The sequence below is a fragment of the Nilaparvata lugens genome, chromosome 5 (genome assembly GCF_014356525.2).
Source record: "Nilaparvata lugens isolate BPH chromosome 5, ASM1435652v1, whole genome shotgun sequence".
Lineage (NCBI taxonomy): Eukaryota > Metazoa > Arthropoda > Insecta > Hemiptera > Delphacidae > Nilaparvata > Nilaparvata lugens.
Window position 1 is genome coordinate 56,033,907 of NC_052508.1, and position 13,752 is coordinate 56,047,658.

The 13,752-nt window shown below is 33.0% G+C and overlaps 1 protein-coding gene across 1 annotated transcript; it reads left to right on the forward strand.

Moving 5' to 3' along the window:
- Positions 1–675: 675 nt before the first annotated feature.
- Positions 676–12,991, forward strand: LOC120351434 (dipeptidase 1-like). The gene is made up of 7 exons (XM_039428822.1): positions 676–808; positions 2,268–2,341; positions 4,102–4,278; positions 8,504–8,588; positions 9,683–9,758; positions 9,970–10,108; positions 12,850–12,991. The coding sequence occupies exons 2-7, from the start codon at positions 2,291–2,293 to the stop codon at positions 12,952–12,954; spliced, it is 633 nt and encodes a 210-aa protein (XP_039284756.1). The 5' UTR covers positions 676–808; positions 2,268–2,290; the 3' UTR covers positions 12,955–12,991.
- Positions 12,992–13,752: the final 761 nt, after the last annotated feature.

Consider the following 13,752-nt stretch of genomic DNA (forward strand, 5'->3'; position numbering starts at 1 on the left):
ATTGGGGAATAGGACGGCTACGTCTCCCGAAGACGGATTCCCGATAGAGATGGAATGAGAGGCATTAAGTAATTAGTAACAATAGTAAATTATAGTAATTGTTCAATTGTTTTGAAATTCTGAATGACTATTGCTTCCAATTCATTTATTTATTTGTGGATACAATCACAAATCATATAAATATGATTGGGTGAGAACAAAAACATGCTTGGCCCAAATCTATTCCATTCCCAAATTTTGATGATATTACATGTCCAAAAAAATAGGTGATGTTTCTACTGTAAAAAGTTCAAGTTCAATATTGGTTCAAAATGATATATGAGCTGGAAATTTTGAATCTAGAAGAATTAAAACAAACAAATTATAGTTAAATATTACATTTAATTATCACTGCATATTGAATTAATTGAGTTATTTCGAAGTCTCAATTAATTAAATTTCAAAGACTTGAACAATCCAAGTAAATACTAGAGAAATTCAAAATCGAATCACACTTAGGGAAGTTGGACAACAATGAAAATGTTTAGAGCTAATATGGTGGAGCATGATGTTGCGTTTTGTTTCTTTTCCGAGCTCCAAAGATGGATTTTGATAGAATTCATGGAGGGAAATTCATAGGATTACATAGAATTCTAGCCATGTTTCTACTTTTTGCAGAGCTTGAGGACGTGCATCGTCGAGGGAAAATTGCAAGTCTGGTTGGAGTGGAAGGGGGACATTCGCTGGGAAACTCCCTGGGTGTGCTGAGGATGTATTACGATCTGGGAGCGCGCTATCTCACTCTCACCCATACTTGTCACACTCCCTGGTGAGTACTGCACAGCAGGCCAACTTTGTTTGTTATTTTTAATTATTTATATCCAGTATGAACCAGTAACATTTTCAAATCACTTGTTGGTGTTATTGTTTCTCATTCATGAAGTAGTAAAAATTAGGCTCAACTCACACTTACGCGTCTCAGGTCGAGAAGAGACTCGACTCTAGTCGAGAGCATGTGTTTCCAAATGGTGACACTCAGACCAGTCGATTCTAGTCTCCGCGACGTCACCATTTGAAAACACATGCTCTCGACTAGAGTCGAGTCTCTTCTCGACCTGAGTCGCGTAAGTGTGAGTTGAGCCTTAACAGAATAAAGGAGACAATACGTGTCTTATTCAGTGATTGGGTCTTCTCCATATGAATACTTCCTGAAGTTTTATTCATTGTGATGCCTAAGCGTGTTAGCACAGAGAAAATATAGCATAAGAAGATATAGTGCGTATAGTGCGATATAGGGTATAGTGCGTTTATGTCCTGAATTTTACTTCAGGTCAAGCTGATAGTCCTAGTAGTTCTTTCTCGTGAAGTTATGTTTTGCTGCTAGTCTCTCATATTGTTTCACATACCAATTCCACAATCATGTTCACACACTCACACGGCGAAAACAGTAATAATAAACAGTATAGTCAACTGTAATCGGCATGATAAACAAAAATCGGCTTAGAATTTGGAACATGAACGACCTATACACCATGGGATATCTTCTTAGTTTATTTCTTCTCTATGGTGTTAGCTTCAACATTTTTCAATTCCTACTTTCAGCAATAACTGATATGAATGTAAATATTGTTATGATTATTTATTTATTTTAAAATACATATGAGAGCACAAGGATAACATCCCATAATTGCTCTTTTAACTCATAATACAAGTAAACAATTTTATACAAATATTGGAAGAAATAAAAAGTCTTCACGAAAAGTCTCTCTGGAAAATATCCAGTACAGAAGATTTAAACACTATTTTAGATAACAGAAAAATAAACACAGCAAACATTGAAAGAAGAAAAAAATTTCACGATTTCACAGAAGTCATTTTGAGAAGAAAGAAAAGAAATAAAAGTAGTGGAAAGAAATTGAAAACACACCTTGAAGGAGTAGAGAAAACAAAGATATCACTGTCACAAAAGACTTTATCCAATCAAACTCCAACCATCAACGAGGGATTGACCTCAGCAACCCACTCCTCAACTCTCTCTCTCTCTCTCCTCTCTCTCTCTCTCTCTCTCTCTCTCTCTCTCTCTCTCTCTCTCTCTCTGACCCAGCAAGCTGAACATTTAAACTTGTTGTTCAATATTGTTGTTATTGTAACTGATATGGATATTCTCTGAAGTCAACTGTATTTTTGCACTCTAATTGTCTAATTGGTATTTGGAATGAAATTTATGATTGTTTGATGAGTAATTGCGGTGTAAAAGCTAATATTTGTTGACTCTTTTGGCAGGGCAGGCTGTTGTTTGGGTACAGAGGAAATGGATCCACCAACAGAAGATGAGAACCAAGGACTTTCTTACTTCGGAAGTGTAAGATGAACCTAAGATTCCATCATTCTCAAAACTTTTACCGACTATTGAGAATGTCAAGAGTAGATGTATAGCCTTCACATCCTTTAATGTATCTGATAAAAACTGAACTGAATATTGTAAATGGAAGTTGTTTGATCGCAAAACTTAGTGCTCTGTTTAGTTTACTGAGATTTTGCAGTGCGATCTCACTTCAATCATCGTTTTGATATTACTCTCTCATTCATACAAGCTCCATTTATCTTATTTTGAGAGGATTCTCAAAATTCCATAAACTATTGGAGTATTACATTCTAATAAACATCCTCTTATCACATTAGTCCGTTTGTACTCAACAGATAGAATGTTCCTCGAAGAGGAATAAATTGATGATTGAACTGTTGTATATCCATACTTTTTCACTGTTAAAATTAAACTTGAATTTTTAAAAAACACTTTTGAAGTGAAAATACACTTACTTTTGTAGTGACGATCGTTTCGACCTCTTGTTGGTCATCATCAGACTCTGATTGAATATCAATTATGAAATTCAATCATCAAACTTGAATTTTTAAAAAACACTTTTGAAGTGAAAATACACTTACTTTTGTAGTGACGATTGTTTCGACCTGTTGTTGGTCAGACTCTGATGAAACGATCGTCACTACAAAAGTAAGTGTATTCTCACTTCAAAAGTGTTTTTTAAAATTCAAGTTTGATGATTGAATTTCATAATTGATATTCAATTTCATTCGAGCACTGCAAAAGACATTCACGTCCAAGTAACGTTCACTATTTTTTGTCATAATAATCTGAAAAAGAATAATTGAGGAATAGAAAACATTACCTGCTTGTGCTGAAGTTACCACATGCAGTCTATAAACATAACCTAGTTTAGAAATTCCGAATAAGGAATTTTTTGGAAGTTGACAAAACTTCCGAAGTTGACCGCATCTTGTGTGTTGACCGTCAGGCTTGCCGCAAATTTGGACGCCACGTGACGTGACATGACGTGATGTGAGTTGATATCATATTATAGTGTTCATATTGAAATTATGATTTGTGATTGTCAATGAAATGAATAATACTAATAATATTGAGGCGAAGCTAGCTTGTGTTGATATTAACTCATCTATAGTGATGTGCACGAGTGCACTTTATCATGGCAGTGTTTGTTTAGCAATGGTGTTGCTATCCTTGTCTATCATTCAACAAAGCGGATAGCGCTATCTCTTTCTCGCTTTGCTCTGTTGCCAGATCGTTTCTTAACAATGTAGAATTAATAATGATTGATAGAATATTTCATTTTAATTATGATATTATTGAAAAATATAATTTCTTGCTTAACCCTACAGAGACACACTGGGGTGTCGAACACCCCAATTTAATTTTGCATTTTTCTTTAAAAAATATGAAAAAAACAATACTTGGACCATACTTCATCATTTCTTAATCATTTTTGTTCCAAGTGCATACAGAAAAAAATTCCCTGGGGTGTGAAACACCCCAGTGTGTCTCTTTAGGGTCAATAAAATATAATTGATTATTCTAAATGAGGATGAACAATTAATATTACATCAATAAACCTGTATCAGCTACCGTGTTTATGAGGCATTGACAAGACAGAGGATCGGCAACGTTGTTCTCCTATATTTCTTCACTGCCATTATAAGGTGGACCTCACTATAGCAGGCTCACGTCACGGAGCATCGCGTTTCGACAAACCTATAAAAAGGTTATCTTAATTTTAATGTGTGAATTTGTTGTGATTGGGATTGCAGCAGGTGATAAGGGAGCTGAACAGACTGGGCATGCTGGTGGACCTGAGTCACACTTCGGTTCGCACCATGGAGGATGCTCTCAACGTGTCCATAGCACCCATCATATTCTCGCACTCATCCGCCTTCGCCCTCTGCAACTCAACTCGCAATGTCCCTGACCATGTGCTCAAACTGGTGGTCAGTCACTCCAACATTATTATCCAAGTTCATAAATTCATTGATTCACTTCCTCTATCAAGTATATACATAATATACGTATAAAGGTTAATGATTAGTATGATAGTTCTATTATTTTTCACCTCAAATTTTATGTAGGTATTACATTTAGGCTAGTTTCACACTCATTCGATTCGTTTCCTTTTTGGCAAATTCCGATGAGTGTGAAACGGTAATTCGGTTTGAATTTGGTACCAAATAGAGACCGCATAGAACCGAACGCCCACTTGACTCTAATAAATTCCATTAGGTTTCAATTCGTTGCTACTTTCTCACACTTTCGGTTCGGTTCGGTTCGTTTTCGGCAAATTCCGATAAGTGTGAAACGATGATTCGGTTTGAATTCGGTACCGAATAGCAACCGCATAGCATCGAACGCCCCCTTGACACGAATAGGTTTCATCATATTCGAATTCGTTGTTAGGGAAACAGGAAAAAAACAAAGTCGTTTACAGATGCTTGCCTTTTTGTTTTTATTTTAACCTGATATCGTGTTTATCTGTTTCAAAATTTTCCAAGTCAAAATCATATGGTCAATTCATTTTTTTTAGTTCACAGGAACATTTTTCTCTCAATGAATAGTTTGCTAAAAAAATATGAAAGATATATAAATCAATTAAAACTCAGGCAGAATTTTTATTCTTTTTCCACGAATATTACATGATTTCTTCAATGGAGAGAAGAGATGAAGTTTATATACCATGTGTCAAAACAATAAGGAACAAATTTGCAATTAAAAAAAAATAATAATCTCTCTGAACATCCAAAATTAACATAATGCTAAATGAACTATTCAAATAATTCACAATTTTTAATCAACTTTGAAATTTCTTTGTTCAAGAAATAACATCTTACGATTTAACACCAGCTGTTATATCTATATATATATAAAAGCGAAATGGCACTCACTCACTGACTGACTGACTGACTCACTCACTCACTCACTCACTCACTCACTCACTCACTCACTCGCATAACTAAAAATCTACCGGACCAAAAAAATTCAAATTTGGTAGGTATGTTCAGTTGGCCCTTTAGAGGCGCACTAAGAAATCTTTTGGCAATATTTCAACTCTAAGGGTTGTTTTTAAGGGTTTAAAGTTCGTCTTTTAGCATGTATATTCTTCTTCTCCCAATCTCTTAATTAGAATTGAAATTTCCATATCTTATGTTACTATAGAACTATAATCTAGATAGAGTACCTCTTCGAAACAGTTGTTAACTGGCAACTAAATTAATAATTTTGTCAGGTTGGCATTAAGTTGAGTTGATTTTGTTAGGTTGGCACCAAGTTGAAGATTTAAATGCATTTATCGCGGAAAAATTGATTGGGCACTGCTACTTCAATCCTGGGAATATTATATTACTAGCCGTCAGGCTCGCTTCGCTGGCCATATCTGTTTAGCCAGACGTTTAGTCTGGACCCCCGACTGGATTGTCCTAATATAATATGATAAAAATGAAAAAATGCAGGCGAGCGAAGCGAGCCTGCTGATCTCATTCTTGGACGATCCAGTCGGGGGTCCAGGGGGCGGAGCCCCCTGGCTAGACGGATATGGCGAGCGAAGCGAGCCTGACGGCTAGTTTAAATATACCAGCATAAACTGTGAAAATCCAAACACAGCTGTGTTTGAGAAGAAAATACCCAATTAGAACCGTACGAATTGAAACCTGACATGTATGAAAGCCTCATTCGTTTTCGGTAACGAACCGAACCGAACCCAAAACGAACCGAACCGAATTAAACCGAATGCGTGTGAAGCTAGCCTTATAAGTAAAATTGAAGTTGCTTTCCATGACGAAACACTATGTAATAACTCTGTTGTAGTTCAGACACTGTGTTACTTGTAAATATTTGAAAAAAAAACAGTTACTTTTCTTGGAGTCTTGAGGAATGCATTTCACTCCTGAAGAGGAGCTTCATCAGCCTGACACCAGGGGCGCTTGCTCTTATGGGTTGGACTGTGTGGCCAAAATGTGGGATAATATTACATTCGATTTCAAGTTGAAGTTAGTTTTAGATTTTAATAAATGATCAAATAAACTTCAAATAAAATGTAATATTTTCCCACATTTTGGCCACACAGTCCAACCCATAAGAGCAAGCGCCCCTGGTGTCAGGCTGATGAAGCTCCTCTTCAGGAGTGAAATGCATTCCTCAATACTCCAAGAAAAGTTAGTGTTTTTTCAAATATTTACAAGTAACACAGTGTCTGAACTACAATAAAGTAGTTTATATTTATAAGTAGGTTATAAATGTTTTTAAACTTGTTGATAAATCATTAATAATGCCGATACCGTTAATGACATTAGTTGAATATTATTGAACCTTATTCATACCGATATAAGTGTTCTCATACATAAATATATAACCAACTGCAAACCTAAGTCATCTGGGTGCCTCAAGAAACACGATCCACTTGATGCAGAAGGCAGTGATGCTCAACACTGTATCAATGGTTAGGGCATTCTTAAACCTAGCAGCAGAATAATAATTCACCCCAGTCTTGACATAGACCGATTTTGATCAAAAACTCACATAACAATGTGATGAAAAATGAAAACAATAATAATAATAAAACCTGATAAAAATAAAAACCTAAATCTAAACCTAATAATAATAATAGATTTTATTTCTCAGTAAACAAAGTAAACAAAACATAGCTTTTGTGAAATCTATACAATCATGCACTTACAATAATATATTCTAAATATAATTTCTAAATTTACTGAGAAAGACACTCCCGAAAAATTTCTATAATGGGAGATGTCATCAGAGAGCAATATCTTCAATTATTTTTGTTTTAAACAAAATAAATATGTGATGAGTAAAATGAAGACTACGCTAGCAACAGAGCTTAGAGCAGGGTTGAAATTGATTAAAAAGAAAAACAAATATCTAAAATTGGATTTGAATGCAAAAAATAGATGTATGATAGTATTTTGAATCATTATTACATGGTCTACTGGTACCCTTTTCATATTCTTCCAGACACGACCAGTTTCGACAGTTTTGCATACATTATTGAGTGTCGAAATTTGTTTTTTGGAAAAATGTAAAAAAATAAATTTTAATTTTTTTCAACCAATTATTAGTTTAATTTTTTTAACCATAAAACCATTTAATTTAAAAAAGAAAAAAGGGCCACTTTGTTCCGTGAATGTTTTTTTTACAAGAGAAATATTTGATATGAATTGAATAATTTTCATTTTTAAAGAACATAATATTTACAAAAAATTGAAATAATACGATAATTGTAGTATAATATTTCTCCACCTTGAAACTAATCTGTGTGTGAGAAATGTCGTTTATAATCAATGTATTTTCCTGTTGCATAACAACACATACATTTGCTTTTTAAATATTGCACATTTGAATGACTATGACTACACCTAGAGTATAAAAAAGTCATACCCTTTCTATTTTATTGGTTAATTTATAATTATATTATATAGGTTAATTTTAGTGGAATAAATAATGTACGGTACTAGTAATTCTATTTTGTAATGAAACTTGCAAGTAGCTCTATTGTAATACATAATCTCATATTAATTTTATTTGAAAATTATTAATATGCTAATGTTAATGTTAGTGACAGCAATAATATTTTTACATATTTGCATATACCGCACTTGCTGGTACTTTTAAGTGTGAGCTCTATTATATAGGTCTGAATATGTAAACTGTATGATAATAATTATTGTTGTTTTACATAATATAAGATCACATAGCTAGGTAATAGCCTATTGTTATAGTTATAATTTAGATTTTATCCATCAAAGGATGAAGTGTAGGTTATTCATTGGATCTAGCCTAAATATTCATTGATGCATTGGAATTCATTTTAAAGTGGCAAAAAATAATGTCCACTAGAAAGTGTTAGTGAGAGCAATTTAATTTTATATCATTTATGATAATATAAGTTTTATTATTCCAAGTTGGTATTATTCTTCATTTAGAAAAAGTGAGCATTATAATGCCTTTTTCTCAAAAATTTGCTTTAAATGAATGAGTTACATGAAAAATAATTATATTACGAAAAAGAATTGGAAACTATCGTGGCTTGATATGGATATAATATTCATATAAACCTTATTATGGAATAATTAAAGATACCTATAAACTTCTGTATATGTCTTTCTTCAATCACCAATGGCTAATTTATCAATTTTTGTCATTTTACAGGCCTTAAACGGTGGAATTGTAATGGTGAATTTCTACTCATATTTCATTACTTGCAACCAGTCTTCATCGTTGGAAGATGTCATTGGTGAGTTATTTTCTCAAATTCACTCACACTGGATAAATTATTAATTATAATAATTTTAGAAAAAATATCTAGTTGATGGAAAATTAATGCAGCACCCATCATAAAATAGTATCACCCCCGTTTTTTACAACACCTCAAAAGTATAGGCTATTAATTACACAATAAACTAAATTTCACACAAGATTCACAATAATTATCAAATTTTATTTGAATCTATGAATATGAGCATTGCAAGAATTCAAAGCCAATCACTTGTATGAACCTAATAGATTGTACAATTCGTTTCTATTCTTCAATTGATCCATCTCTCCAATATTCATGGGAAGCTTGAAGAGAGATAAGGTGAGCTACAGACTATTTATTTCCATGGTAATCTTCAAAACATTAGTAGCATGTAGTATTTATTACACTGTAGTGTAAAATTAATATTGACATACCATTTTATGTCCCAAAATGTTGTCATAATTTCATCCATAAAAATGTGAAATGTCACGTATTCAATACACAAACAGTATTTATTGTTTTCTGTGTATATAATTCTTCATGTACAAATCTCTCACAATGCAGTCACCATTGATCAGCTTGGACCATCCTTGTAAGACTCTTTCCTTTCTCTTTTTCTCATTTCTACTTATATGTTTTCTGTGTGAATTTGCATACTACTCTATCTGGAGCTCTTTCAATCCTGAGAATTTTCAGTAAACCCTGAAATATTGCCGTACAGTTTAACAAAAAAACAAAAAGATTTTCATGAATTATATTCTTGGGAAAAACAATTATTGCATACGGTACGGTACTATAAGCGAGTTCGAGAAAGTTAATCTGTTGGAATCTTAATCTTTTGAATATAATTGAGATGAATCAAAATTGGATTATGAATGAATAACTAATCAAATTATTAGACCTACGTTACCTACTTACACTACCGTATTATAATTGGAATAAATTGAATACGTAGAGAATAGGAAAATACGTGGTCTCAGACAGGTAGCGTTGAAGATTTGTATTTTTTAAAAGAAAATTTTACTATTCAATCTATACTTATAGCTTTTATGAAAACTATGGAACTGTTCTAATATTGACTGTTTTTCCAGCGCATATTAATCATATAAGGAGTGTAGCCGGTGAAGATCACGTGGGTATTGGAGCCGGCTATGATGGAATTAATTCGTAAGTAGTCTCCTTTTTCCTCTATAACAACAAATTTATTAGGTAATTAAAAGTTTTTGTAAATTTGTCAAGTCCCAGAAATCTATATCATAAATGAAAGAGTTTTCTAACGACACAGGAATTTTTAACTTATATTTCTAGACTGTGTAGGAGGACTCATTAAAAGGTCATTTAAAGATTGAAGTACATGTATTGTTCTTGTTTTTTGAAGGACTCCGAAAGGGTTGGAAGATGTGTCTATGTATCCTCATTTGTTTGCTGCGCTGATGGAGGACCCAACGTGGACGGAAGAGCAACTCAAGAAATTAGCTGGTCTCAATTTCCTCAGGGTCTTCTCAACGGCTGAACAGGTAAGTTTGAAGTTTTTACTATTAAATTGATATATTTCCTGCAGTATCCTAGTAACAAACTATCCAGCATGGAACATGAAGTCGTTGTCTTTTTCCTTTAGGGCTACTCTTGAATATAAATTAAAATTAGAAACCCAAGTACGGTACTCTTTTAAAATTGTTCAATCACAACATTTTTTGGCTATCCATGCCATTATCAAGTTGGTAATGATAACGACTTGGTAATCTATCTATATATATAAAAGCGAAATGGCACTCACTCACTGACTGACTGACTGACTGACTCACTCACTCACTCAATCACTCACTCACTCACTCGCATAACTAAAAATCTACCGGACCAAAAACGTCCAATTTGGTAGGTATGTTCAGTTGGCCCTTTAGAGGCGCACTAAGAAATCTTTTGGCCATATTTTAACTCTAAGGTTGTTTTTAAGGGTTTAAGTTCGTCTTTTAGCATGTATATTCTTCTTCTCCCAATCTGTTAATTATAATAATTGAAATTTCCATATCATATGTTACTATAGAACTATAATCTAGATAGAGTACCTCTTCGAAACAGTTGTAAACTGGCAACTAAATTAATAATTTTGTCAGGTTGGCATTAAATTGAGTTGACTTTGTTAGGTTGGCACCAACTTGAAGATTCAAATGCATTTATCGCGGAAAAATTGATTGGGCACTGCTACTTCAATCCTGGGAATATTATATTACTAGCAGTCAGGCTCGCTTCGCTCGCCATATCCGTTTAGCCAGCCGTTTAGTCTGGACCCCCGACTGGATTGTGCTAACATATGATAAAAATGCCCAAATGGAAAATGCAGGCGAGCGAAGCGAGCCTGCTGATCCCATTTTTGGACGATCCAGTCGGGGGTCCAGGGGGCGGAGCCCCCTTGCTAGACGGATATGGCGAGCGAAGCGAGCCTGACGGCTAGTGGCATTATATAGCCGAAACATGTGATTGAAAAATTTTAAAATGGTACTTTGATTTCTAATTTTGATTTATATTCAAACATGAAGTCATTATAAAGCATAGAATATAAAATATATCTATGAATGTATTACTTGGTAGTGGCATTATATAGCCGAAACATGTGATTGAACAATTTTAAAATGGTACTTTGATTTCTAATTTTGATTTATATTCAAACATGAAGTCATTATAAAGCATAGAATATAAAATATATCTATGAATGTATTACTTGGTAGTGGCATTATATAGCCGAAACATGTGATTGAACAATTTTAAAATGGTACTTTGATTTCTAATTTTGATTTATATTCAAACATGAAGTCAGTATAAAGCATAGAATATAAAATATAATGCCTTATTATTAAAAATATATAATGCCAGTTTTCATTACTGTTTGTAAGGACTGTTCTCACTTAGTGCTTCTCATCCAGGAAATAATTAAAATTAGTTGTTGAAAATTAATTGTTCATAGTTTATTCTCTCTTCCACATTTACTTTTCCAAATCTGCTACAAATAAATGAATGATGTAATACTACAAATAACCAGAATTGTGTTATACAACACCACCTCACTCTTATTATGTTAATGGGAATTATTACTACAAAATAGAGTGCAATGTTTCCATTGTAGGCTACTTTGAAGCATTGAATCATTTCTGAAGGAAGCACTCAACTCATATTCATTCTTCATTCCCCAGTTCAAGTAAATTTTTGTCAAAACATAAGTTCAATCTATCAAAAATTTTTCTGTCATATAAATAAAGTTCCTATCCCCCTACCTATTCATACTGTTTTCGTTGCTCCTGAATAGAAGTGCTGTAGAAAATAAATCTGTATGAAAGTGATGTATAACAGTGTAGGCTACATTAAAGAAGAACGGTGAACAACTGTTTATTTTTTCATATGATGGCGACATATACAAATCATTGGAATATTTTATTGCACTATCACATTTCCACTTCAACTCTAAAAAATGTACAAAACAGTAGTCCAATATTATAGTAGGCCTACAGCAGCAACCCAACTAGTCTGACACAATCTTCTGGAAACTCCACAAATGAATTGAACAGAAAAGAAATTTTTGTTTCTCTTATACTACTTGAGTTTAGAATTAATATACATAAGGTAATGTATACACAAGTGAGCAATAAGTGTTCAACAGACGGATCAATCAGACTCTTCTATATAGTTTTCAATAGGAATTACAAAAAATGATAATTCATACCTTGTCTAAATCGAATGGTGAAAAGTGAAACAATGATTATGATTTAGAAATCGAGACTTTTCTTCAATAATATTGTCAGTCCCTAATAATTCATTTGAGCCAAACTTAAGTTTCTATAATGCACTAGGATGAAGCATCATCATCAGTGGTCTTTTTTGGTTAGACAAACCAAGTTTTGGTTCGAGCCTCAAACCAAAAAAAAGAAACACTGATGATTCCTTAGTGCATTGAAACTAAAATTTTGCTCAAATAAATTATGTGGAACTAACAATATCTCTTCAATTTCACTTTTATAATATGGTAAAATTCCACAATATCTCTGTTCATAGTGTGAATTATATTTTCTTCAATTCATTCAATTTTTAATAGAAAAACACAACTCCATTCTGAATTCTTGTATCTAACTTCTAGAACAATCAATCATATTTTTTCCAGGTAATGATTGATTGATTGATTATTCGAATATTATTTCTATCGATTGATTGATTTTTCTATTGTTATTCTTTATTGATTGATTGGTTGATTGATTGCCTTGCTCTGCAGGTGAGAGATAAGTGGAAAGATGACGGACTAGGCACAGTGGAAGACTTATTTGTGGCTTCAGCACAAGTGCGACCCCCGTCAGATTGTGTCTACGAGGGCTCATGATCCTAGTGCAGAGTAGGTCCACGATTTATTCCTAATAAGACAGTGCGTCACTTCATCAACTGTATTCAAAAACTGTTATTATCTCAAACAGGGTCATTCACTAAACTAAATCTTTTAATTCCTATATTTCGGTATTCTATCTTTGTATATAATGTAAATAAAACAATTTAAATGTAGATTGCAGTGAGTAGGCTATTGAAATTAAAGTTTCCACCAACATTTAGTTTGCATATTATTGATACCCTGGCAATAATACTTTCAAACTTTATCAGATTGCCAGGGTATCAATAATACTTTTAAACTCTAACAGATACTTTTTGTGTAATTGAGAAGTTGATATTGTGGTATTTATTCATACCATATTAAATAAAAATACTAAGAAATTGTCAAAAACCAGAGATCTGGTCTATCAGAGATTGACAATGGTGTAACAATCGAAACCGGTCTTTCTATCTATCAATACATCTGTGGTTTTTGACATTTTCTCAGCATTTTTATTTAATCTATCAGATACCGTGTTGATTCTGTAATTTTTATAATGAAATTGTCTTCAGATGCAAAATTTCAATTGTTCTAAACAATTCACTGCCAGATTAAATAATCTATCAATTTTTTTCAAGTACCAAGACCACTTCTTGTATTCCCAATAATTTGAAATATAATTACTGTATAAAATCTATCGTACATAATGCCGGCTCAAATTCATACTTAAATAATCTTTACACACTCGATTTATAAAAAAATCAGTTTAATATTCGTCTTCAATTCTTGTGGGGCTGCATCTCATTTGAAAACTAA